Source organism: Littorina saxatilis, linkage group LG1 (assembly GCF_037325665.1).
Source record: "Littorina saxatilis isolate snail1 linkage group LG1, US_GU_Lsax_2.0, whole genome shotgun sequence".
In the NCBI taxonomy this organism is placed as follows: domain Eukaryota; kingdom Metazoa; phylum Mollusca; class Gastropoda; order Littorinimorpha; family Littorinidae; genus Littorina; species Littorina saxatilis.
In genome coordinates this window covers 17,276,184-17,301,803 of record NC_090245.1, presented here as the reverse complement: position 1 = coordinate 17,301,803, position 25,620 = coordinate 17,276,184, and the positions used below count along the sequence as shown (strand labels likewise).

Below are 25,620 nucleotides of genomic sequence, written 5' to 3'. Positions count from 1 at the left end.
TTCTTGTTTTGTTGCCATGAGCTTGTGTCTTCTTCTTCTTCTGCGTTCGATGTTGATGGCCGTGCTAAATCCTCAGACCAAGGTAGGGACTGGGTGGCCGAGTGGTAACGCACTTGCGCTCGGAATCGAGAGGTTGCGTGTTCGACCCTGGGTCAGGCCGCTATTTTCTCCCCCCTTTCCTAACCTAGGTGGTGGGTTCAAGTGCTAGTCTTTCGGATGAGACGAAAAACCGAGGTCCTTTCGTGTACACTACATTGGGGGGTGCACGTAAAAGATCCCACGATTGACAAAAGGGTCTTTCCTGGCAAAATTGTATAGGCATAGATAAAAATGTCCACCAAAATACCCGTGTGACTTGGAATAATAGGCCGTGAAAAGTAGGATATGCGCCGAAATGGCTGCGATCTGCTGGCCGATGTGAATGCGTGATGTATTGTGTAAAAAAATTCCATCTCACACGGCATAAATAAATCCCTGCGCCTTGAATAAAAATTGAAAAGAAAAAAAAATCCCTGCGCTTAGAACTGTACCCACGGAATACGCGCGATATAAGCCTCATATTGATTGATTGATGAGACCAGTGGCTGCCAGGAAGTCCGCAGTATGAGCTTGTGTCTAATACACTGAGAATTTCCCCATGCTCACCTCTCTCATTCTACTTTCCAGATTTTCTTCACCATGTTTTTCCTGATGACGCTTCGCCAGTTCATGCGAGAAAGGAAGCCAGACAACTCCTCTGTGAGTGAAATCCCCTTGCGTGAGCGCGGCTCAAACTACCACATCGAAGGATTCACCGACTTCATGAGTAAGGGACCTCTTTGTAGATATCTTTCCTTGGACTTTCAGGGTGAAAAAGTCTTCTATTTGATTTTGAGGGAGATTGTGTCCATCGTTGTTGTCTTGTATGTTGTAATATCCTTTCCTGGTCATAGCGTCAGTCTGAGATCTTTGTGATTGTGTTGGATGGTGGCACGATTTGTGAATAGATTAGAAAAGGTATTTGTTCAAAAGAACAAAAAGTATTCATGGGTATGGGTGAGTCTAATCATAAGAATAAACTTAAAGCATAATTTTGGGCGTTCTGTCTCATGGTTGTGTTTGAAGAATTTGATTTTAGATTTTACCCATTTCAACCCAGGCACCTAAAGGAAAAGAAGAAAAAAAGAGAAGATGATAGTGACTGAATAAATGTATATTTCTGATCTCAAGTCGTTTGCATATCTATCTAAAATCTATTCTAATTATATGTATCATGTTTCATAATCTTCTTGCTAGATAATTAATACAAAGGGTATTCACGGCCTTTACTTATCCCTTGTCTGAAGCAACTTTCATGCAAGCTAAATGTTTCATCTGATCAGGTTTGATAGCAAGCTGATACATTACAGTCGAACTTGTCAGTAACGATCACCCAAGAAACCGACCAAAAATGGTTGTAATAATTATATAGACAGATGGTTGCTATGGAAAAGTGAATTACATTGAGAAAAAAAATAGCCAGGGATTTTGAGGGAGTTGTCGTTGTTGGTAGGGGGTCGATCTTTATCGAGAGGTGGTCACTTTGGGCAGGTTTGGCTGTACAAGTATGCGTAACATGAAAAACAAATTTCAATAAGAAAATCAAACTACATGTAGAAGCTGAGCTCACTGAAACTTGGATGAAGGTTGTGTGTTCTTTTGTCATTGTGTGTTCAACATTACCTGCAACACATAGACGCAGTTAGTGTATCATCAATGTTTTGTTGTTGTGTGTTCAACATTACCTGCAACACATAGACGCAGTTAGTGTATCATCAATGTTTTGTTGTTGTGTATTCAACATTACCTGCAACACATAGACGCAGTTAGTGTATCAATGTTTTGTTGTTGTGTGTTCAACATTACCTGCAACACATAGACGCAGTTAGTGTATCATCAGTGTTTTGTTGTTGTGTGTTCAACATTACCTGCAACACATAGACGCAGTTAGTGTATCATCAATGTTTTGTTGTTGTGTGTTCAACATTACCTGCAACACATAGACGCAGTTAGTGTATCATCAGTGTTTTGTTGTTGTGTATTTTTATTCTCTTGTGGTTCTTATAGAGCGTGAACTTTTTGACACAAACAATTTATTTTGTTTTTAAAGTATAATCAATTGCAGCATAGAATTAAACAGAGTTTAAAAAGAAGAAAAAGATTTCCCAAAATAGCCACAAATAAACAAACAAAGAAACAGACAAAATTCAGATTCAGAAAAATGAACAGGTAACCCAGGCATGCAGACAAACTTGAAAATTTCATAACTCTCGCAAAGTCATGCAGACTGACAGACATGGACAAAACTAAAAGATCTCCTGGAAAGCAGAAACAATGAATGTGTAGTCCCAGCCAAACCGCCATACCGTACACTTGTTTTCCTCTTTACCTCATACTAACAATTAACACTTTTTGCAGTCAGTGTATCTGCTTAGCAAAAATTAACCAGTACTTCAGCTTATGCTTCTAACAAACAAATATTTTTGTGTGTGAAACCATTTCTTTAGTTAACTGACCAAGCTCTCATTTTCGGGTAGGTTTTTGTGTTTGTTATGCCAAATACCCGCTTAAATTATTCCAAGCACAAAATGTTGGTCTTTGATACATATTTTGGGAGTTTAAACGCTCTATCTTATTTGTATATCTTTCTGAATGGCTCTCAGTTACAGATAGTGCCTATTATCATTATCAGGACAGTAGAGGTAAAATTACCATTATTAAAGTGACACAGTCCACATTCAAAAATTATTCTATGTGGTGTGATGATAACATTCTTCTTATTTTTCATTTTGCACTTGCCTTTGATCAAATAAAGCAACCTGAATCTTTACAAAGAAACAGAAAATGAGAAAACAGTGGATTATACCTGTGAAGTTTGTTTGTATTACAGCGGATGCTCTGTGAAAAGTAAATTAAATCACTTTACTTCATGCCAAAAAGCCTTCATCAGCACTCAAAATGTTGAACTGTTATCGGACTTCAGAATATGTTAAAAAAAAAGTACTAATTTTTACACTTCTAAGCACTTCTTGGAGTCATATTCTTCTGTTTTAACATATCCGGTCTTCCTTTTTCATTCAGGCAGGTTCTAATGATTGTCTGATAGACTAGAACAATTTTGGACTGTGTCATTTTAACAAACATCTTTTAGAGGTTGTAGTGTCTGGTAGTATTATTCTGCTTCCTGATTTGCTTTCTGATAAGAACACTCATTTTGCAACCATTCTGAGCCACAAAATGCCTATAATTTGAGTACGTGTGTCGACTCTCTGTTCTATTCACAGGCATGGACAAAATCAAATAATGTGTAGCTGTTTTTCTTTGCTATCACTTATTCCCTTTTAGTTTGAACCTTTGTCTATACCTTATGTTGAAGAGTTAGACATCTGACTCTTCTACGGTACACAGAAGGAGCATGTTACTTTTTCAATCTGATTCTTTTTGATAAGATGTAGCAACTTTTTTACATTTTACATTTTGAACACTTTTGAACACTTGTCTTAAGTCCTATTTTTAACCTTCCTGTTTATTTTCTCTGATAACACTTTTTCTCGATGTATCCGAATTGCATGCACATGTATTATCTGAGTCTCTTTTTTTCTTCATTTCCGTAGTAATTTTTCTTGGTAGAAGTCTTCTTCCAGATGTCTTTTCAGCTAAATTCCACAGTGGATTTGCTGCCAATAAAATAGTGCCCAATTCTTATTATGCTCACACGAATATGTATGAATGAATTTGGTGAGTTTTGAAGAATTAGAATACTAACTTGAAAAGACTGCAGTACGAATTACGCTGACTTCCTCCATAATTCTTTAATACTGTAACACATATTATTTTTGTAGAAGGTTTTTGTGATTTATTCCTAGAAATAACACGTCTATATCATGCTTTTTTTGATGAATTGATTTGAAGCCTTTAAGTCTACCGCAACACGGTGGCCTAGTGGTAAGGCGTCCGCCCAGTGAGCGGGAGGTCGTGGGTTCGAACCCCGGCCGGGTCATACCTAAGACTTTAAAATTGGTAATCTAGTGGCTGCTCCGCCTGGCGTCTGGCATTATGGGGTTAGTGCTAGGACTGGTTGGTCCGGTGTCAGAATAATGTGACTGGGTGAGACACGAAGCCTGTGCTGCGACTTCTGTCTTGTGTGTGGCGCACGTTAAATGTCAAAGCAGCACCGCCCTGATATGGCCCTTCGTGGTCGGCTGGGCGTTAAGCAAACAAACAAACAAGCCTTTAAGTCTTGCAAAACGCCCTGCCTCGTAGTTTGTAGTATACTATCACTTTTAAATTCTTGCAAAACGCCCTGCCTCGTAGTTTGTAGTATACTATCACTTTTAATTTCCTGCTCTCTGGCACTATCACCCTTTCTTCATCTCTGTCTGTCGATCTCAATGGTATTTGAAAACATGTATTTCTACATTTGTATCAGGATTGTTGTCCATACGAAATGCGAACGAGAAATTCTATTCTCTTCTCTCTCCTGCTTGTAGTGATGCTGAAAAACTCGTTTTGTGGATGGGTTGGTTTAGCCTAGCTGCTTCTTTGCTACTTTAGTGCTTGTATTTTAAGTGTCAGTTTGGAAAATTACTGAACATCTTAGTCTATATAGTTGTATATAGCTATTCTGATGGACACGTGGGGGAATTCGGGGGCTGTGATTGGATGGTCTCTTCCTATCATCAAAGCATAATGCTACGGAAGTCGGCCATTTTTGCCAATATCCAAAAGCATATTGTCAATAACAAAGACGCATGGTTCCGGTTTACCCATCTGTACCACACGATGTTTCACTGATCGACAACAGCATACACTGACAACTTGAAATTCTTCTCGGGAATGTTTTTCAGCTTTACAAATGTCGATAGCATACCCTTTTCTGCTAACTTCCCGATGAAACAGGACTAAACCTATTATGCACAAAATGCCCAAAGTCGAAAGATGTAGTACAAACAGGGGAGTAAAACGGAACAGCCGTTTTTGTGTGCCTGTGAGCTTAGTTCACAGTTGCCGACTGACACAAACTTTCGCATTCGGCTTTTCTTATCTCGTGTGTTGTTCGTCCGTCGATTCGACGAGGACCACTCTAGCCATCCGGGGGTTGCTGGGGCTGGCTATTTCTGTGTGTGCGTAGATGGCTGACAAGGCCGATCCTGGCACGGAAGGTTCGGACACAAAAGGGACAAGGGACGAGTGGGACGTCTCCAGGAGGGTTGATGGCACGGGCTTTTCGGGTCTGTCTCATCAATTCAGCGGCGGTGGTTCTGCTGGCCTCGCACATCTTGGCGCCTTTGTGGATGGAGGAGCGCCAGGTGGCACGATCCAGTGCAGATTTCTCCCACGTGTCAGGGTTGATGGAAAACGCTTTCAGTGAGGCTTTGAGAGTGTCTTTGAAGCGTTTCTTCTGTCCTCCGTGGGACCGCTGGCCCTGTTGCAGCTCGCCATAGAACAGTCTTTTGGGCAGTCTTTCGTCTGGCATACGGGCTACGTGCCCAGCCCAGCGAAGCTGGGACTGCATCAGGATGGTAGTGATGCTGGGGAGATCTGCTCTGGCTAGCACTTCTGTATCTGGGACTTTGTCCTGCCACTTTATGCCCAGGATCTTTCTGAGACTTGTTGTGTGGAAATGATTCAGTTTCCTGGCATGTCGTTGGTACACTGTCCATGTCTCGCAAGCGTAGAGCAGCGTTGGGAGCACCACTGCCCTGTACACTTTCAGCTTGGTCTGGGTGGTGATGCCTCTTCTGTTCCAGACATTTGGGTACAGTCTGCCAAAGGTGGAGCTGGCTCTCGCTATTCTGATGTTCACTTCGTCGTCGATGGTGACATTTTGCGACAGTGTGCTGCCCAGATAGGTGAAGCGGTTCACCGTGTTGAGTCTCTGGCCATTGACTGTGATGACAGGCTCGACATAAGGTTTTCCAGGCGCTGGCTGATGGAGGACTTCAGTCTTCTTAGTGCTGATCGTCAGACCAAAGTTTGAGCAAGCGCTGGAGAACATGTCAACGCTGCATCTTATCTCGTAACTCCTCACTAAATACCCCACTTCCCCTCTGAAGTATTGATGTACAACCCATGGCACTAACATTCATGTAGTCGTTTATAACTGAGGTTGAAAAATTTGCTTCATGACGAGACAAGTGTAAATGCCATTCTCCCAAACTGAAAACGTCGCTGCCGTCTGCTCGCTTTGTACGGATTAGCTGTTCTCTTTTCCTCTCCTTCTTGCATCCTAGTTCTTCAGTTGTTTCTAGTTTTCCATTGATGTTGTGTTTTGGTCTTCTTCATAAGTAGTCTTGTTCAAAATTTAAAAAACTCATATGAATGAACTAATAAAAAGCTGTTTAACATAAGAAACGGCGTCTGCTATCAAAACCTGAGATCAACGCATCGACGCAAAAACTGTCATTTTGTAAGTTTGGAACAACAGATAAAGGTCAGAACAGCTATATAATCGCTATTGTATTTTCAGCGTAGCAATAGGGTCCGATAGTTAGACTCGAACAAGTATAATGCGACTCGTCTTCGACTCGTCGGCATTATACTTGTCTCGTCTAAATATCGGACCCTATTGCTACGCTGAAAACACAATAGCTGTTAATAAAGTGATTTGTGTTTGAAACGCCAGTAATTTTAGTTTTAGAAACTGATTTTTCTTTTGAAAGTTAATTGTCTTGTTCAAAATTAAAGTAAGTTTATTTTAATAATCAGTCCCAGCTGTATTTTTGTGATCCAGCGGCTTCAACACTTCAGACGCTTTTAGCGCCTGGCATAGTTTGTTATAACTATTTTGCATAAGCAGTTTGTAAGTTCACCTAGAAAGATTCAGGATAGCTTTTAGTGCTTGCCATAGTTAATTACTGTAGTTGTCAGCTTCTGCCAGCCAAACAGGTGTGTTTGCAATGTGGGTAATAGACAAAAAGACGACCCTGTTTTGTGTATAATTGTGCAAACCGCATCCTTTCCGGACAGATCTGGAATGGCACGACTCCAACGATGGATATGACGGTGCCACAGTTCGTGTTGTTGGTAAATTTCTTTTCTCTCTTCTTTTAACGTTTAAAACATTGATTTCTTTTGCTCTTTGTTGTTCTCGGGGAAAGAAACTTTGACCTTTTAATGTTTCAGGTTTGTGGGAGAAGTTTGAATTTGACTTTTTTTGATATGTCAGCATGAAACCATGGTGGTTTGTTTGTTTTTCTGTTGTTTTGTTGTTGTTTGTTTGTTGTTGTTAATTTGTTGAGTGACTCGCTTTTAGCACCTGACACATTTTTGGGCCTTTTTACTTTTAATATGACACTTTTTGACTCACATGCGAAGCAAAAGTGAGTCTATGTACTCACCCGAGTCGTCCGTCCGTCCGTCCGGACGTCCGTCCGGACGTCCGGAAAACTTTAACGTTGGATATTTCTTGGACACTATTCAGTCTATCAGTACCAAATTTGGCAAGATGGTGTATGATGACAAGGCCCCAAAAAACATACATAGCATCTTGACCTTGCTTCAAGGTCAAGGTCGCAGGGGCCATAAATGTTGCCTAAAAAACAGCTATTTTTCACATTTTTCCCATTTTCTCTGAAGTTTTTGAGATTCAATACCTCACCTATATATGATATATAGGGCAAAGTAAGCCCCATCTTTTGATACCAGTTTGGTTTACCTTGCTTCAAGGTCAAGGTCACAGGAGCTCTTCAAAGTTGGATTGTATACATATTTTGAAGTGACCTTGACTCTGAACTATGGAAGATAACTGTTTCAAACTTAAAAATTATGTGGGGCACATGTTATGCTTTCATCATGAGACACATTTGGTCACATATGATCATGGTCAAGGTCACTTTGACCCTTATGAAATGTGACCAAAATAAGGTAGTGAACCACTAAAAGTGACCATATCTCATGGTAGAAAGAGCCAATAAGCATCATTGTACTTCCTATGTCTTGAATTAACAGCTTTGTGTTGCATGACCTTGGATGACCTTGACCTTGGGTCAAGGTCACATGTATTTTGGTAGGAAAAATGTGTAAAGCAGTTCTTAGTGTATGATGTCATTGCTGTCAAGGTCAAGCATGTGAGTCGTATGGGCTTCGCCCTTCTTGTTTTTAAATGTACACACACAAATATGCATTACTGTGGCTTGTGACATGTCTAAAGCTGCAACACAGAAGCTTTTCACAAAATGCCAAATTTTCTTGTGTGCTGCTGCTTTACTTGTTTTATGTGCAGTGCGCAATGTGTGATGTTTCCATGAACTGCATGGGGGGGGGGGGGGGGGGGGGGGGAATAGAGATTGGAGTATTTTTTCACATCGCAAGTGTTTTTTGTATTTATATTGTCGTGTTTATCCTTCTGTGTCAACTCAGGTAAGTTTTCCGCTTGAATGTTTGTCTTGCTTCTCTTCTGTGTTCCGTGGCTTTTATCAACCCCCTGCCCACACCATCCATCCCCACACCATCCTGACCACCCATCACCCCTTTCAAATGTTGATCTGTGGCTGTCCGTCCTTTTAAGTGTGAATTATTTGAATGGACATTTTCATGTCTCTTTCATTTTTGGAAACCACAGTATTTCTGTGAATATGGTATGCTGTGCTTTTCATTTTGGTAATTTCTTTCCCCCTTGATCTTTACCTGGACGTTGAGACTATAACGATATCAGACACAGCACATCATGTCTGGTAGCTGATGCGAAAGTACTAGGAATGTGCTAACCTAGCTTTGATTGGGAATTGAACTTAGTAACAACTGTGGAGCATTCTACGAGGGGTAATAGCTCAGTCGGTAGCTGCGCTGGCTTTGAAACCAGTTGTCACTGTCAGCTTGGGTTCGACCCCTACGTTTGGCAAGGTAATTATTCACCAGAGTCAACTTTGTGCTGAATCTCCTCTTGGTGTCCAAACACCTCCGTGTGCACATTAAAGATCCCAAGTTCACAGCAAAAGTCTCAGGGCTTGGAAACATAAATACACACACGCAAGAAAAGGAGAGAACAAATTGGACAGTGCCTTAATTACTGTATGGCAGCTTGCTTTCCCCCAGTGAGAAAGAACCCCGAATTTCCATGAGAGTAACACCACAGGACAATAATATATGATACCAATACAATACCAATACCAGTATAGAGTCAAAGAAAGGTGGGGAGGAGTGAGCAGGTCAAACAGTGTGGGTTTAATTGAAAGATCAATGCCCGTATAGCACAGGCCCCCAGACACCAGAGCACGTACTGCAGGCCTGTCCAACCTTCGACACCCTGAGGCGCCAAACGTGGCCGAGTGAAGTGGAGCTCCGCGAAAAGCTGTGGGGGACAGCGGCATCAACACCGGACTGGACATCTAGACGCATGGCCGGGAACGCAGAAGAAGAAGAAGAAGAAGAATTGAAAGAGAGTTGAGAAAAGTGGATGGGTCCGGGGGATGTGCACAGGGAAAACTTTGCCCTTGAGAGTTGCCAAACATCTGGAGTCATTGTGTTTTCCCTTCCTCTGAAAACGGCGTATGGCTGCCTAAATGGCGGGGTAAAAAACGGTCATACACGTAAAATTCCACTCGTGCAAAAAACACGAGTGTACGTGGGAGTTTCAGTCCAGGAACGCAGAAGAATTGTGTTTTCCCGATCTTCTGTCAAGATCTACAACAAAATAACATCCTTTTATCCTACGTACATTTTATGAGAGACCACTTCTTCTTCTTCTTCTTGGCGTTCGCCTATGCTAAACTATGAGAGACCACTCATGAGATAACAATATCGTTCAAACCACACTTGTGTACATCATGTAAAGGAGGTCGTGTCAAACTAGTCTGGCAAGTACCTGCTTTTTTACTGCTTATGATGCCAAAGTCACCAAAAGTCACCGCCAGGCATCAGTTGTCTTATGTGTTGACCTTTTCACGCAGGCCACTTTTTGATGGAGGTCATGTGCAAGTACTGGATCTTCATCTGCACTGGGATGTTTCTGCTCATCGCCGTTCAGGAGGTTGTCATCTATCGCATCATCTACATGGTCCTCTTCCTCTTCTTCATCATCATCTTCCAGGTCAGTGATAATGCGGTGACCTGTTAAACAGGTCAAGGTTGTTTCAAGGTCAAATAGGTTTTTGTTGTTTTTTCTATGCAAAAAAATGTGGAACACATAAAAAAAAGGCTTGCTGACTGGTTCTTTGTAGTCAATCTTTCCCTTTCAGTTTTAAGTTAAACAGGAAGTAAAAACAACAAGAGATTTGCTTCAGGCTCTATTGTATTGAATGAACATATTGCCGGTTGACGTTTTGAGTTGCAAGAACAATCATCTGATGCTTTGTATGGAGGGGTGCTTGGCCAGTTGTTCATCTACGAAAAAAAAGTTATTAGGAGCATATGTAGGTATTGAATTTGATGAACTTTGTCTACCGCTAAGTCCCCACTGTTACCCGTGTTGGTTTCATTGTACCAGAGCCAATTCATTACAGCTTGCATGGGTGAAAATCTGTTTACTTTTCTTTGAAATTATAATAGTCGTTCATGCCATCACGAAAATCAAAATGTTACATGAATAATGGCAGATGTGTTCACTTTATTTTGCTGAGGCTAATATTTTAACATTGTGAATATGTCAATGAGATGGAAAATATAAGATCTTGTCCTTAGCACTTTGCCTCACATGTTTATGATTCTTGTTCATAAAAAATATGCTTTGTGTTGACTTTCATCCGCCACCCCCGTATGCACGTATGCTCACGATAAAGAACCCAAATTCACAGCGAAACTCTCAGGGCTTGGAAACATCAATACACGCATGCACGAAAAAGAAAAAAAAATGGGTAGTGCCGTACTGTAATCAGCTCGCTTTCCCCAGAGAGAAAGTAACCTTAATTTTCATGAGGGTAACCTCACAGGACCTTATAACATCTTATTCTTATCCTTATTGATGTGACCGGTGTTGGCAGGTGTCGTACCCTCTGTGGCGAGCGATCATGTTCGCTTTCTGGTGGCTGGTGATCCTGTACTCCATGGCAGTGCTGATCATCATCTACACCTACCAGTTTGAAGACTTTCCCGGCTACTGGCAGAACAACACCGGATGGGACAGCGACACGTGAGTCATAAGTGACATTACATTCTGAATAAAAAAAATGGGGGCCCGGTAGCTCAGTTGGTAGAGCACTGGACTTGTGATCCGAAGGTTGCAGGTTCGAATTCGGGCCGGGACGAACACGGGTCAACTTTATGTGAAGACCCAGAGACGGAAGCCATGTCACACCCCCGTGTCACCACAATGGCACGTAAAAGACCTCGGTCATTTTGCCATAAGTGCAGGTGGCCAATACCACCTAAACACGCATACATCAAAAGTCGTGAGGGCGTAAAACTCGAATTATGATATAACCCATATCTTGTCCTTAAGAGGTGTAATATTTAGCCTGTAGGACATTAAGCATTCTCTCTTTCCTTTTATACAATTTTTTTACAAAATACTGTACTCATGTGGAAACAAAGAAGACGAAACAAACAACAGCTACAAAAAATCTGTACTCACGTGGGAAAGAAGACGAAAGAAACAACAGCTGTTTGTTTTATATTCTTCGTTCCCACGTGAGTACAGTATTTTTTTTATCTTTGATTTATGGCTCTCACATGCAGTCACCATAGTTCTTCTGCATTAGATTCTAAGCAAACTTAAGAGAAGAAATTAGGACTGCTGACTTAATGGTGAGGATGAGGACATTTCCCGCTTTGGAAAACCTCCAAACCTTTTATGTAGGCCTATTGGTTAGGATGTCGGCCTGGAAGGTTCAAGTTTGGAATCCCGGCTACGCCTGGTGGGTTATGGATGGAGATTTTCTCATCACCCTGGTCAACTGATGTGCAGACCTAGGAAAAAATAAAGGCCGTACACGTGTAAAAAAACCAACTGTATACCTACGAGTATATGTGGGAGTCACAGCCCACCAACGCAGAAGAAGAAGCTGTTTTTGTCAGCCCTTCCTCCAGCTCCCAAACCTCCAGGACAATCTCCTGGGTGCAGCTGCTTTTGCTAGAAGAGGTCGTGTTCTTGCTAGGATTTTTTTGTTTTGTTCGTTCATGGGCTGAAACTCCCACGGCTTTTACGTGTATGACCGTTTTTACCCCGCCATTTAGGCAGCCATACGCCGCTTTCGGAGGAAGCATACTGGGTATTTTCGTGTTTCTATAACCCACCGAACTCTGACATGGATTACAGGATCTTTTTCGTGCGCACTTGGTCTTGTGCTTGCGTGTACACACGGGGGTGTTCGGACACCGAGGAGAGTCTGCACACAAAGTTGACTCTGAGAAATAAATCTGTCGCCGAACGTGGGGACGAACTCACGCTGACAGCGGCCAACTGGATACAAATCCAGCGCGCTACCGACTGAGCTACATCCCCGCCCTCTTGCTAGGATGACTTAAAAAGAATATTACAGCAGCATTCATGGATAGGCCTATGTAGGTTGACTAATTATGACATCAGTTTTAATGTTTTTATAATTAATAATGGACACATGAGTGCATGTATGTGCATATGTATGTGAGGGTGTGGGTATGGATGTGTGTGGTTTAGGATATGTGTGTGCAGATGAATTCTATGTGTTTATTCATATGTTTTGAGAGTGATGTAATATCTGTGTATTATAGCCAAAAGAAAAAATTCTGTTTGTCTCACATTCAGATAATACAGTTGTATTGAATTGAATTGAATACCGTATTTGACAGACTTCAAGCCTCGACTTTAAAAAAAAAAAAATTGCATTGCGGCTTATAAAAAGATGCTGCTAAAACGTTACCTAAACTTGAATAGCATTCACTTAATGGAAGTTGCCGTGGATTTTCATTTCGCTCGATTAGCGATTAACGGTACTTTATTAGCTCTCTACTCAAGACTCGGCGTTTTTCTCTTTCTTTCGCGAATCTTCGTTTGTCAACAAGTCGTCGTGACAAGATAGCGTACAGAGAAACACCGGATGTATCAGGATCTCCCGTGCGCGAGATTTCGTTTTTTTGTGTCTCGCGATAGTTGGAGGAGCGAGAGCCGCCATGTTGTGTTTTCGTTTGCTCGAAATGTGCGCAAAAGTCGTAAATCATTCCCAAAAAGCTTATTCCGGGTGGGACTACATGTGTGTGTTGGTTACAAATTGTGTGTGTGATATTTTTCTTCAAATTTTGTCACTTTTCGTCTTTGTTTCACTTGTTTATTCTCGGAGCCGATTTCGCCAAATACCGTACTTTCGTTTGCCTGGTTGTTTTGATTGATTGACACGATCTGATTATATTTTTTTCGACGGCGGCTAATATAGTGACGCGGCCTATACGTGGATCGTCCCAATTTTTTTTTTTTAAAGTCGGGGGTGCGGCTTATAAAACGGTGCGTCTTGTAATCCGTCAAATACGGTAGTTAGATGGTTAAGAAATTCATTTTGTAAGATGGAGGCTGTCTGGAATTTTCACATTTTTTTCTCACTGTATTTTTTGTTTTGCATACATCAGGTTGGCAGACATTGGGCTGGAGAAGTTTGGGGGCACAGACCTGTTCATCAAGCTACTGACCCCCACCTCCTTCCTGATCGTCATCATCCTGCAGGTGCACTACTTCCACAAACACTTCCTCCGCCTCTCCGCCATTGACAGATACACGTGAGTTGCTACACGCGGTGTTACAGTTCAACTCTGCTTTAAAATTTCAAAAATGTTTTAGAAAAGGTTAAATTACTACTTATTTGATGACATCCAACCTGGGAACCCATACGATTTTGTCGTATTTTGTACGCATGATTGTCTAGAATATGATCAGTACGATCAGTGGACAAAAAATACGACGAGAATAATTCCTAATCTACTTTTCTTCACAAGCGCATCCCGAAGCTGATCCAGTATTTTGACACATGATTACAGTTTTTGTCAGTAACCATTGAAAAATGGGTAACGCCATACTGCATGGCAACTCCCTTTCTCCAGTTCAGAAAGCAGCCCGAATTTTCATGAGGGTAACCTTTAACACTTTCGCGACGGGAGGTGACTATATTAGTAATAGCGCTGCAACGCCCACGGACGGGAAGTGACTATTTTAGTATTAGACATACAAGGTACACGACTCGTGATTGCTTCCCGGTTTTTGAAGCTTGCAGTAAATTGAGTTGTTTCCCTTGATACACGTGGTTTTCTCTTCCGGCTTGATCAAATTAGTGCAGATTTGCATGGTGTTTTCGAACAAAAAAAATGAATCGAAGGCGAGCCTTGTCACGGGAGGAGATTCTCCGGATGTTGGATCTTGAGGATCCTGTAGATCATGATACATCGTGTCGTTTTAGCCTCAAGAAAGCGATAATAGCAGTGATATTGAGGAAGAAACAGTCCCGTTGTTGCTAGTACGAGTCGGCAACTACACGTGGTAGGGGGTGATACTGCTAGACGAACATGTATCTCGGAATCGTGCAGGAGCTATGGGGGCGTGGCAGCACTGATAACAATGGATGGCTGGAGCCTTCAAATCCTTTTGGAATTGTTCATAGGTGTACAGTTGGTACTTTGTTGTGAAAATGTGACTTATATTCAATATGGATTACCTAGACATCATTTGGTGAGTGTTACAGTTTTGTTTCATTTGAGTCAGGATGCTGTGAGTGAATGCGTGATTTGCTTGTTTTTTTCTTTGTACTGTCTCCTTATTTCTGTGTACAATGTTAACAATATTTCAGCTAATTCATAGGTTTTACACCTTGTTTGGTTATAACATTATTTATAATACTTTCTGTTAAAAAATAACTTTTAAAAAAAGCAGTGGAAAATAAAACACACACAAAAAAACTTTTAAAAAACACAAATTATCCCCCTTTCACCCCCCTTTCACCCCCCTTTGCTAAAACAAATCGCGTGACAAACTTATAAATAGCACGACTGAACTGGGCATCCATTTTTGAATTAGTACACAAAATTTGGTGGTGATTGGACTTAATTCAAGCTTGCTAGACAGATTTCTTTACAGTTACTGATTTTTGGGAAGTTTCTTGGTGGCAAGCTTGGGCAGGCAGGACGTTAACGCCGTGGCAGTGCTAGTCACAATAGTGTTAACCTTTCAAGATGATATGATATATATACCAAAATTACCCAATACCTTCAAGTTTGCTTTTGGTGTCCCCTTGCCTGCTCCCTTTCTTTGTGTTAGATTGTCATTTACGTTTTGTTCCCTTCTGCAGGAAAGAAGAGGAGGTTGAGTCTGAACAACGCTACAATCGCTGTGTTAGGTTGTCATTTACGTTTTGTTCCCTTCTGCAGGAAAGAAGAGGAGGTTGAGTCTGAACAACGCTACAATCGCTGTGTTAGGTTGTCATTTACGTTTTGTTCCCTTCTGCAGGAAAGAAGAGGAGGTTGAGTCTGAACAACGCTACAATCGCTGGCTGGAAGCAATAGGCAGTGAAACTGAAACAGAGTTTGAGGAGGATCCCAACGCCTCCATTGTGACCAAGCCTTCATGTGAGCTTTGTGTGTGTGTGTGTGTGTGTGAGGGGGGGGGGTTGAGGACTGGAGGGAGGCGGAGATTGGTAAACAAAACATGTGTGAGTGTGTGGACATTTGTCCAAGAATAAAAGTTGAAAAATATAAGAATTCTGTACTCACCGATACAAGAAAAAAAACCACCAACACAGCTATTGTGTTTTTGGTCTACTTGGTTTACATCTGCTTTTTTTCCTCACAGTTTTGTACAACAGGGCCGGACTAGGCGAAGAGGAGGGGGGGGGTTGCCAGTGGTGGCCCAGGGGGACATCCAACCTGGCGGCAGGGGCGGATCAGTTCATTTTATGACTGGGTTTTTTCAAAAGTATATTGTGAAGATATGGGTGTGAAGGCGCGGAGCGCCGAGCCGACGGCGCGAAGCGCCTAGCTTGCTAGGGGGGTCCGGGGGCATGCCCCCCCGGAAAATTTTGAAAAAAAGGATGCAAAATGGTGCAATCTGGTGCATTCTGAGGATGATCATTACCAGTTTCAGGCTGCAGATTTTGTCACTGATTAATACCCCAAAAATTGAAACTCAATGTAAAATAAAGAAATGCATACCTCATTCAATATTTTTATTTTTTGGCTGGGGGGGGGGTCCGGAAACCCTAGAAACCCCCCCTCCCCCCCCTCGTTGTGGGGGTCAGGGGGCGAAGCCCCCTGAAGCTGACGGGTAGGTCATATTCTGAGATAGGAAAATGGTCGCTCCTTGCATGAAACGGCATAAAATAAGCAATAATAAAAAAAAAAATTAAATAAGTAAGGTACATGTTTAGGCTAGGGGGGGGGTTGCGCAACCCCCATAACCCCCCCGGTAGTCCGGCCCTGTACAAACAGTATGCAAGTTACCCGAGTCTTTTATTCAAAAAGTGTAATTGATAGCAAAGTACAGCATGTAAAATGTAAAAACAAAATTGTAGCATTTTGCTATTTCTTGTAATTATTGCAGTGATTATTGCACTGACTGTTTACATCTGAGTATGAGATCTTGACACCTGTTGTTTTCCCATTCAGACCCAGTCCGATTTAAGGCCTGGTTGGCTCGAATAGGGATCGTGACGAAGACAGTAAGGGTCTACCAAACCTTGACAACCTTCCTGTGGCGTCTTGCCGAAATCCACATCTTCAAGGTCATCATCTTCATTGTCATGTTTGTGGCAACAAACGAGGTCAGTGGACAACAAATTGAATACAGTGGAATCCCCCTTTTAAGACCTCTAAACAAATCTGAAAAAATAAGGTCTTAAAAAAGGTGGGAGTCTTAAAATGGGTGTACATTTTAACAGAGGTTCATAAACAGATAATCTTAGAAAATAGAGTCTTAAAAGGGAGGGAGTCTTAAATTGGGGGGTCGTAAAAGGGGGGTTCCACTGGATTAGATCAGAAAAAATCCCATCTTGATTAATGTGACTGATAGTTTCATATGTATGGTTGTTCCCAGGGCTTGAGTTTTGCCTCTAGCTGGACATCAGCCCTCCTCCCCTGTACCATCAGAACGTAATTTCAGTTGTGCTTCTCTTGCTCTTGATCATGACGAAAGCTAATCTGTTCCATTGCTGAAGTGTGCCTTCGGCTATTTACCTTGTCATACTCTCGCTCATTCTTTCTATCATCATCCACAGGACGAAGTATCGGCCATGACGGCAATCTACGTGATTCTGGTGGCGCTTCTCCTGCCGTTCATTATGACCAAAGTGCATCTGGTGCTGTCGAATTTGATAGTGATCTGGACCAGCCTGATCATCCTGTGCAAGATGATCTACCAGCTTCGTTTGGTGCCTGTCCAAGTGTATCCCCTGTGTGAAGCGGTGAGTACACCTTTCACAAAGTTTTCATTGTGCTCCTCGCTCCATTTATAGATGTCATGTTTGCAGTAGAAACTTGGATGCACGCTTGGGTGTGTATGTGTTAATGTTCATGGCAACTTGGATATATATTACATGTGTGTGTGTGTGTGTATGTGTGTGTGAAGTTGAGAAACTAAGGTAGATATGATACAAGAATACTTATGACGTGCACGAAACTGTGACAGTTCCAGGTCAGATTCTGCACCACCACCACAAAAAGCAACACTCAATAAGCTAGCCAGTCAGTTAAGCACACAGACACGGACACAGACAGACAGACAGACAGACAACAGAAAATGTGTAGGACTACCATAATTACATAACTTACACTACATGACGAAACGCGTTGTATAAATGAGAGTTAGGAAGAAAACAGTGGCTTTAGGTTTTGCAATACTTCTTACTCTCTGCTGTTGATGATGTTTATGAAGATCTTTTCTTTCTACAGCTGAACAAGACACTGGAGAACAAGACTGTTCCAGAGAGGACCACACACAACACTGTGTGGGTAGGGCTGAGCAAGATTGACGGTAGAATTGACCACTACATCAAGGTTTGTGAGAATTAAAAACTGTTTCCTTGCTTTCTTTTTACATTTAGTCAAGTTTTGACTAAATGTTTTAACATAGAGGGGGAATCGAGACGAGATGTGTGTGTCTGTGTCTGTGTGTGTGTGTAGAGCAATTCAGACTAAACTACTGGACCAATCTTCCTGAAACTTGACATGAGAGTTCCTGGGAATGATATCCCCGGATGTTATTTTCATTTTTTCGATAAATACCTTTGATGACGTCATATCCGGCTTTTTGTAAAAGTTGAGGCGGCACTGTCACACCCTCATTTTTCAATCAAATTGATTAAAATTTTGACAAAGCAATCTTCGACGAAGGCCGGACTTTGGTATTGCATTTCAGCTTGGTGGCTTAAAAAACTAATGAATGAGTTTGGTCATTAAAAATCGGAAACTTGTAATTAAAATTATTTTTTTATTAAATGATCCAAAAATAATTTCATCTTATTCTACGTCATTTTCTGATTCCAAAAACATATACATATGTTATATTTGGATTACAAACAAGCTCTGAAAATTAAAAATACGAAAATTATAATTAAAAATAGTTTTCCGAAATCAATTTAAAAACAATTTCATCTTATTCCTTGTCGGTCCCTGATTCCAAAAACATATAGATATGATATGTTTGGATTAAAAACAAACTCAGTAAGCTAAAAAGAATAGAGATGCATGTACAGAAAAGCGTGTTATCCTGCTCAGTGCGACCACTACCACACTATTCTGGCTTGTCGATTTCACTGCCTTTGCACTGGACTGACGAAACTACGAGTATGCGGTCTTGGTGAAAAAAGCAGTGCGTTCGGTTTCATTCTGTGAGTTCCACAGCTTGACTAAATGTTATTTTGCCTTACGCGACTTGTTTTAATATACTGTGCCTGTTAATGTTTCCAGAATATTGTCAAAACCTCCCTCACCCCTACCAACCCTGCGGAAAAAATACTGAAAAAAAGAACAGCATTTGTCTTGCAGACTGCTGGTATAGAAGAAATAGATATGGCGAATGCAATCCATTATACTTAATAATAATAATAATAAGGGTATTTATAGGGCGCAATTCCTAAAATAGTTCTAAGCGCCTTACAGTCTTAAATATAATCATATTAATAACAGCAACAATACACAACGTAAGTGCCTTAAATCAATCTTAAATATGATAATCTTAATAACAGCAACAATACACATTTAAAAACAAATAAACTTTAAATAAATAAATGCAACACAATCACGTACACAATATACAATTCAAATGACTCGTTATCAACAACAATCTCAGATATTCGCTACACGTAATGATGGGACACTTTCCCACACGCACACACACACACACACACGTGCACACCCCCACGCACACACACACACACACACACTTACCACAGTGGTACCTGTAATTTCTCTGATGAGAGGACCAGTAAAGGACACCTTCTGCTGTCCCTTTGTATATTAACTTAATAGACTAAAGTATATCTGTCATGAAAGAAAACTATGTATATTAACTTAATAGACTAAAGTATATCTGTCATGAAAGAAAACTATGTATATTAACTTAACAGAGTAAAGTATATCTGTACCCCCTGCGGGTTAGGGGGAGTCCCATATTGGTTGGGACGAGAAAGAATTTACCCGATGCTACCCAGCATGTCGTAAGAGGCGACTAACGGTTCTGTTTCTCCTTTTACCCTTGTTAAGTGTTTCTTGAATAGAATATAGTCAATGTTTGTAAAGATTTTAGTCAAGCAGTATGTAAGAAATGTTAAGTCCTTTGTACTGGAAACTTGCATTCTCCCAGTAAGGTCATATATTGTACTACGTTGCAAGCCCCTGGAGCAAATTTTTGATTAGTGCTTTTGTGAACAAGAAACAAATGACAAGTGGCTCTATCCCATCTCCCCCCTTTCCCCGTCGCGATATAACCTTTGTGGTTGAAAACGACGTTAAACACCAAATAAAGAAAGAAAGAACATGATACAATAATAAACATGCATGGGAATTGTCCGGCGGATTTCCGCCGAATTTTTTTTTTTTTCCGCCGAAAAAGCAAAAGTGTCCGCCGAAAAAATAAAGGGGGGAGGCACACAAAAAAAACACCGGTTACTTTTGCCTTTGCGCAAAAGCCCGCGAAAACTTTCCATACTTAGTTCACGCACTGCTACCGCCCGCCTCAGTTACTTGAACTTTTATGTTTGAAAGTAAACCAGATTGCACAGATTGTGTTACAAGTTATATTTTCCTGTTTGTCTCAACAGATCAATTTTTTTTACAAATTTAAACCATAATAATACATGTATATATTTTTTTCTTCAAAAAAGCAAAAATTGGTACTAAAAACTCTGATTCTAAAAACAGAATTTAATGGCAAACTTGGAGCTCAGATGACACCAGATTGCACCATCTGGGTTCTTTGGAGAATTTTTTCCGGGGGGGCATGCCCCCGGACCCCCCTAGTAAGGCTAGGCGCTTCGCGCCGTCGACTTGACGCTTCGCGTCTTCAGTTATAAATGTTCAGCCTTTTTTACAATTTTCAATTCCCATGCCTGAATAAAACGAGGAACAATAGGGACACGAACTCAAGCGATCGCCTATATTATGTGCCCAACAGCACTTTTCAAACTAGGTTTTATTCCATTTAACATGATACAATAATAAAACGAGGAACAATAGGGACACGAACTCAAGCTATCGCCTATATTATGTGCCCTACAGCACTTTTCAAACTAGGTTTTATTCCATTTAACATGATACAATAATAAAACGAGGAACAATAGGGACACGAACTCAAGCGATCGCCTATATTATGTGCCCTACAGCACTTTTCAAACTAGGTTTTATTTCATTTAACATGATACAATAATAAAACGAGGAACAATAGGGACACGAACTCAAGCGATCGCCTATATTATGTGCCCTACAGCACTTTTCAAACTAGGTTTTATTCCATTTAACATGATACAATAATAAAACGAACAATAAGGACACGAACTCAAGCGATCGCCTATATTATGTGCCCTTCAGCACTTTTCTAAAGTAACTTTTCTTGTTTTTTGATTCTCCATCTTTAATTCTGCAGCTGTACATCTTGGTACTGGCTGTGGTGCTGTTCGAATCCATCACGCGCTACCACCAGCGACAGCATTTCAATCACCCTGATTCACCAAAGCCTGTTGAGGGGATCCTGTTTAGAAACGTCACTCGGGAGGACGCTGACAAAGGACTTTTGAGTTGTCTCAAGTTCTTCGCCAACCACACTTTCTATAAGTTTGGTTTGGAGGTGAGAGGAAACAAATAAGAGCAAGCAAACAACTGTTGGGGAAGTTGTGTGTGTGTGTGTGTGTCGGTGTTTAGGTCGGTGTGTGCTCTGGGGTGTGTACATGGGTGTGTTTTTGTGATGTTTACTTGGATGTACGTGTGTGACCTTTAAAAGTTACGATTTCGTACAACTCTTGCTGTCTATATTTAGAGCAATGACTTCCCTTTTTTTCTCAAACCTTGTCACTAGCGCTCGGCCTAACTTGGTTATGATACACAGGATTGCAAACGTTGTGTGTGTGTGTGTATGCCCTGTCTAATATCAGGTTGCTACTATTCTTTTGACTTTTATTGTACACATACAGCGCTTTGAGCAGCATCTCCTTGTATTTCTGCGCTTGATAAAATTACTATTATTACTATCATCTTCATTACTATTATCTCCAGATTTGCTACGTGACCACAGCAGTGACGATCTGTATCCGTATGGACGCTTACGCAGTTCTGTACGCCATCCTACTGGGTATTATGATGCTGTTCACGCGACGTACCAGCTCTCGCATCTGGTGGCTCTACATGCTGGTGCTTGCCATTCTCTTGCCCATACAGTACTTGACCTCCCTCGGCTTTCCTGCCGTTGCGTGCATCAGTGAGTACAGTGGCACTCGCCTTTCATGACCTCAAGAAATCAGAAAAAAACAGGTCTTAAGGTGTTACGAGTGTGTTCGGGTTGCGGTTCTTGCTCATGTTTATACTCACTGAGTTACTTCCCTTGGATCTGGATCTGGATCTGGATCTGGATAAACCGCCTGGGTTGGTGGTTTGCGGGTGCGAATGCGTATACGCACGGTTCAGTGTGCTTTCGCGAAAGGGTGTGTCATATGCACGGCTAGAACTAAGATACTTCTTGATTTCAGTAAATAGTTTCATTACATGTCAACTAGTTCGTTTTTAAATGATTTTTTAGAGATCGCCAAGTGGTATTGTGTGAATAACATCATTCGATCGATTGTTCGCACGGCGCCGTGCTTCTAGTAGCTCAGTCCATTCCTTCTTTCCGGTGTGGAAACAGACGTGTTTCTGGCGAAAGAATCGGCGTTTTCAACTCGCCATATCTTCATATTCATTCGGACTAGAACAACGAAATATAAATTTCTTGTAAAAAAAATCCCGAGCCTTGCGACTCTGGTAGTCATTTTCTTACGCGAAGCGGCCTTTGGTAGGTACGACAGTTTTAGTCCCAAGTATATATCTAAAACGCACGTGGACGAGTTTTCAATGGCGTATTTGAAGTCTGTGAATGTTGTGATTACAAATCATTTCGGGGCACCCCTCAGTCTATACGCACAGACAAACAAATTGCATGGAACGAAAGTTGAGAGGCTGGACTGTAAGTTGTTGTTTTGACTTCTACAAATCTCGCAGGTCTTTTATGCAAAACAGACTCAAAATTGCATTGTTCACGCAAGTGTAGATGACGAGACTATCGAAGGAATGGAATACACTTGCCTACAGATATAATAGACAGACACTGTCTATTTATATTTATGACTTACCCTAGCCCATATGTTAGAATAAAGAACATACTTTGCTCTTTTGAATGATGTATGATTTGGCACTGTACACAGGATTTTAGACCTGCCCCCGAAGTGATTTTTCCATAAACCCGTCAAAAAGCTCACTCTGTTTTGGCCGTAAAAAGCGCCCAAATGAAGTCAATTTCTAACCTGTGTCGTGTGTTCGAAGGAGTACATCTCAGCGATGCCATTCCCTTGCACAACCTCAAAGAAATATACTTTAATAACCCGCTAAATGAACGTTTTTTTAGTGTGAAATAGTCTAAAAGCCGGAGATTTGCTTCGTTTCTTTGCTGCGACACAAAACCAAAAATAGATCTGCGGTGACATTATGAGTTCGTTTTCGACATTGCAGTGAAGTTGCGTGGATCTTCGACGATTCCCGTTCGGTTTAATGTGGATAGAGCTTTGATTGAATGTAACTGCTTTGAAAAGTTACAACATGAGTCCTTGGGATCGATGTTTTTCGGTAAACTTCTTCGTATCCTTGACTTTACTTTTGACTTGAACAGATCCAGATCGGCTGGGGCTGTTGATCGCACACAGATCTATATGAAGTTGACTCGACACGGCGAACCGCCGAATCCGTGCCCTCTCGTCGGTCCTACCCCCAAATCCCTTACAAGCCTCAGACCCCACCTCACCATTCTAACCTCACTGGCGTACTATGTGTGATTATCCCTTCCTCATGAAAGAGAAAGTGGAGAAAGGGGAAAAATGAAGATTTTTTCTTACTACACAAGTCAGGGATAGTCAGGGATTGTTGACATGTACATTGTCAAGAGGTCAAAACAAATTTTAAAAGCTGTTGGACACTGCACTAGTGTTGCTCTAATCAAGGCGAGTCTGGAACAATAGGTTCACCCCACCAAAAAGTCAACATGGAATTAGTTATGATTTTTTTTGCCTTTTTGCTTGGGTACGGCCAAGTCAAAAAGGTGAATAGTCATAACAAGTTCAGTTTGGGGTCTTTTTCAAATCTGTTTGCTGCATCTTTTCTGTGACCATTCTGGCTATGCACTGACAGTCAAAAAAGTGAAGAAGGGGGAAAATGAAGATTTTGGGTGTTGGTTTTTTTGGGACAAATTTTGAAGAAGGGAAAAAGGAAGATTTTGGAATTGGGTGTTGTTTTTTTCTAAGTCCAAAAAAGATTAGAAATATTCATAACAAATTCAGTTTTGGGTCTTTTTCAAATCTGTTTGATGCATCTTTTCTGTGACCATTGTGGCTATGCACTGACACACAAATAAGTGGAGAAAAGGGAGAAATGAAGATTTTTTCTCACTGCACAACAGTCAGGGATTAGGGTTACATGTTTACATGTACATTGTCAAGAGGTCAAAACAAATTTTAAAAGCTGTTGAACACTGCACTAGTGTTGCTCTAATCAAGGCGAGTCTGGAACAATAGGTCCACCCCACCAAAAAGTGAACATGGAATTAGTTATGATTTTTTTTAGTCTTTTGGCTTGGGTACGGCCAAGTGAACAAGGTAGGAAAGGTTAGAAATAGTCATAACAAGTTCACCTTTGGGTCTTTTTCAAATCTGTTTGCTGCATCTTTTCTGTGACCATTGTGGCTATGCACTGACACTCAAAAAGGTGGAGAAAGGGGAAAAATGAAGATTTTTTTCTTACTATACAACAGTCAGGGATAGTCAGGGATTGTTGACATGTACATTGTCAAGAGGTCAAAACAAATTTTTAAAGCTGTTGGACACTGCACTAGTGTTGCTCTAATCAAGGCGAGTCTGGAACAATAGGTCCACCCCACCAAAAAGTCAACATGGAATTAGTTATGATTTTTTTTTGCCTTTTTGCTTGGGTACGGCCAAGTCAAAAAGGTGAGAGGGGTTACAAATAGTCATAACAAGTTCAGTTTGGGGTCTTTTTCAAATCTGGTTGATGCATCTTGTCTGTGACCATTGTGGCTATGCACTCAAAGTCAAAAAAGTGCAGAAAGGTGACAAATGAAGATTTTTCCTTCTTTCAAGACAATGTGTGATTTGGCACATTTTGCCTCAGTCTTTATCAAGAGCCTGTCTAACCCACTTTGAAGCTGTTGGAGACTGCAGTAGTGTTCCTCACATCAAGGCGAGTGCACAATGGTGCATTTCGACCCCCCCTAATGTTCACTTTAATATCAATCAATCAATAGATATTCAGTCACAGTTTAACTAACTCATTCACCCTCATCACTCACTCATCCATCCATCACAACAACACTGTTTGATGCACAAACTGACTGCCTTCCGCCCTGGGAAGCCGCTTCGCTTCGCAATAACAACAACAACACTGAAAACTCGCCGGGAAATACCCCCACCACACGTGTCACACGTGTGCTTGTTTCTTCCGACTAATATCAATTTTGGAGAAAAAAAAGGACAAAACTGGATGAAAAATTCTACGGCCCCAGCAATCTCATTACTCTGAAAGGGGAACCGGAAGTGGCTGGTCCTCAGGTTTCGAAGTTGACCGATATTCCCACTAAAGTGACCTAGATCCAAAGCCAGCCATCCATTAGAATGCCGCGAATTGTTGTTACAGCCCCTGACTTTTTTATGTACGGAATCCGGTAGTCTTTTTGTTGTTGTTAAATAATTATATTGCCAAACGTTATGACATTTTGGGATAATTGAAAAAGTTTCAATACACGTACATTGGCTGAGCACCTGTGTGCTCAAAGGAAATGTCGCTTGTTTTTATTAAAACTAATTTTCAATGGTCATTCGTGCAAACCGTCACACAAACATGCGTGCCTCTGTGCCTCTGTGAGTATGCGTGTGGCTGCTTTCATAGTTAGGGTGCAAGCGTTTTAATCATTTACCCCACACCAAAAGCCCCCCCCCCCCACACACGCACACACACACCCCGATACCTGTC

At 41.2% G+C, this 25,620-nt stretch overlaps 1 protein-coding gene across 3 annotated transcripts in view; it reads left to right on the top strand.

Moving 5' to 3' along the window:
- The window catches only part of LOC138963088 (piezo-type mechanosensitive ion channel component 2-like), a 185,969-nt gene that overhangs the window by 67,884 nt on the left and 92,465 nt on the right, over positions 1–25,620 (top strand). For 2 of the 3 annotated variants that reach the window (XM_070335119.1, XM_070335101.1), the window contains 11 exons: positions 667–805; positions 6,988–7,044; positions 9,909–10,048; positions 10,938–11,086; positions 13,495–13,641; positions 15,359–15,477; positions 16,513–16,667; positions 17,121–17,306; positions 17,794–17,898; positions 20,984–21,184; positions 21,610–21,811. In XM_070335119.1, the coding sequence (XP_070191220.1) occupies positions 667–805; positions 6,988–7,044; positions 9,909–10,048; positions 10,938–11,086; positions 13,495–13,641; positions 15,359–15,477; positions 16,513–16,667; positions 17,121–17,306; positions 17,794–17,898; positions 20,984–21,184; positions 21,610–21,811 (1,600 nt within the window). The remainder of the gene's footprint in view (positions 1–666; positions 806–6,987; positions 7,045–9,908; positions 10,049–10,937; positions 11,087–13,494; positions 13,642–15,358; positions 15,478–16,512; positions 16,668–17,120; positions 17,307–17,793; positions 17,899–20,983; positions 21,185–21,609; positions 21,812–25,620) is intronic. The other variant, XM_070335110.1, reaches the window with a different exon arrangement.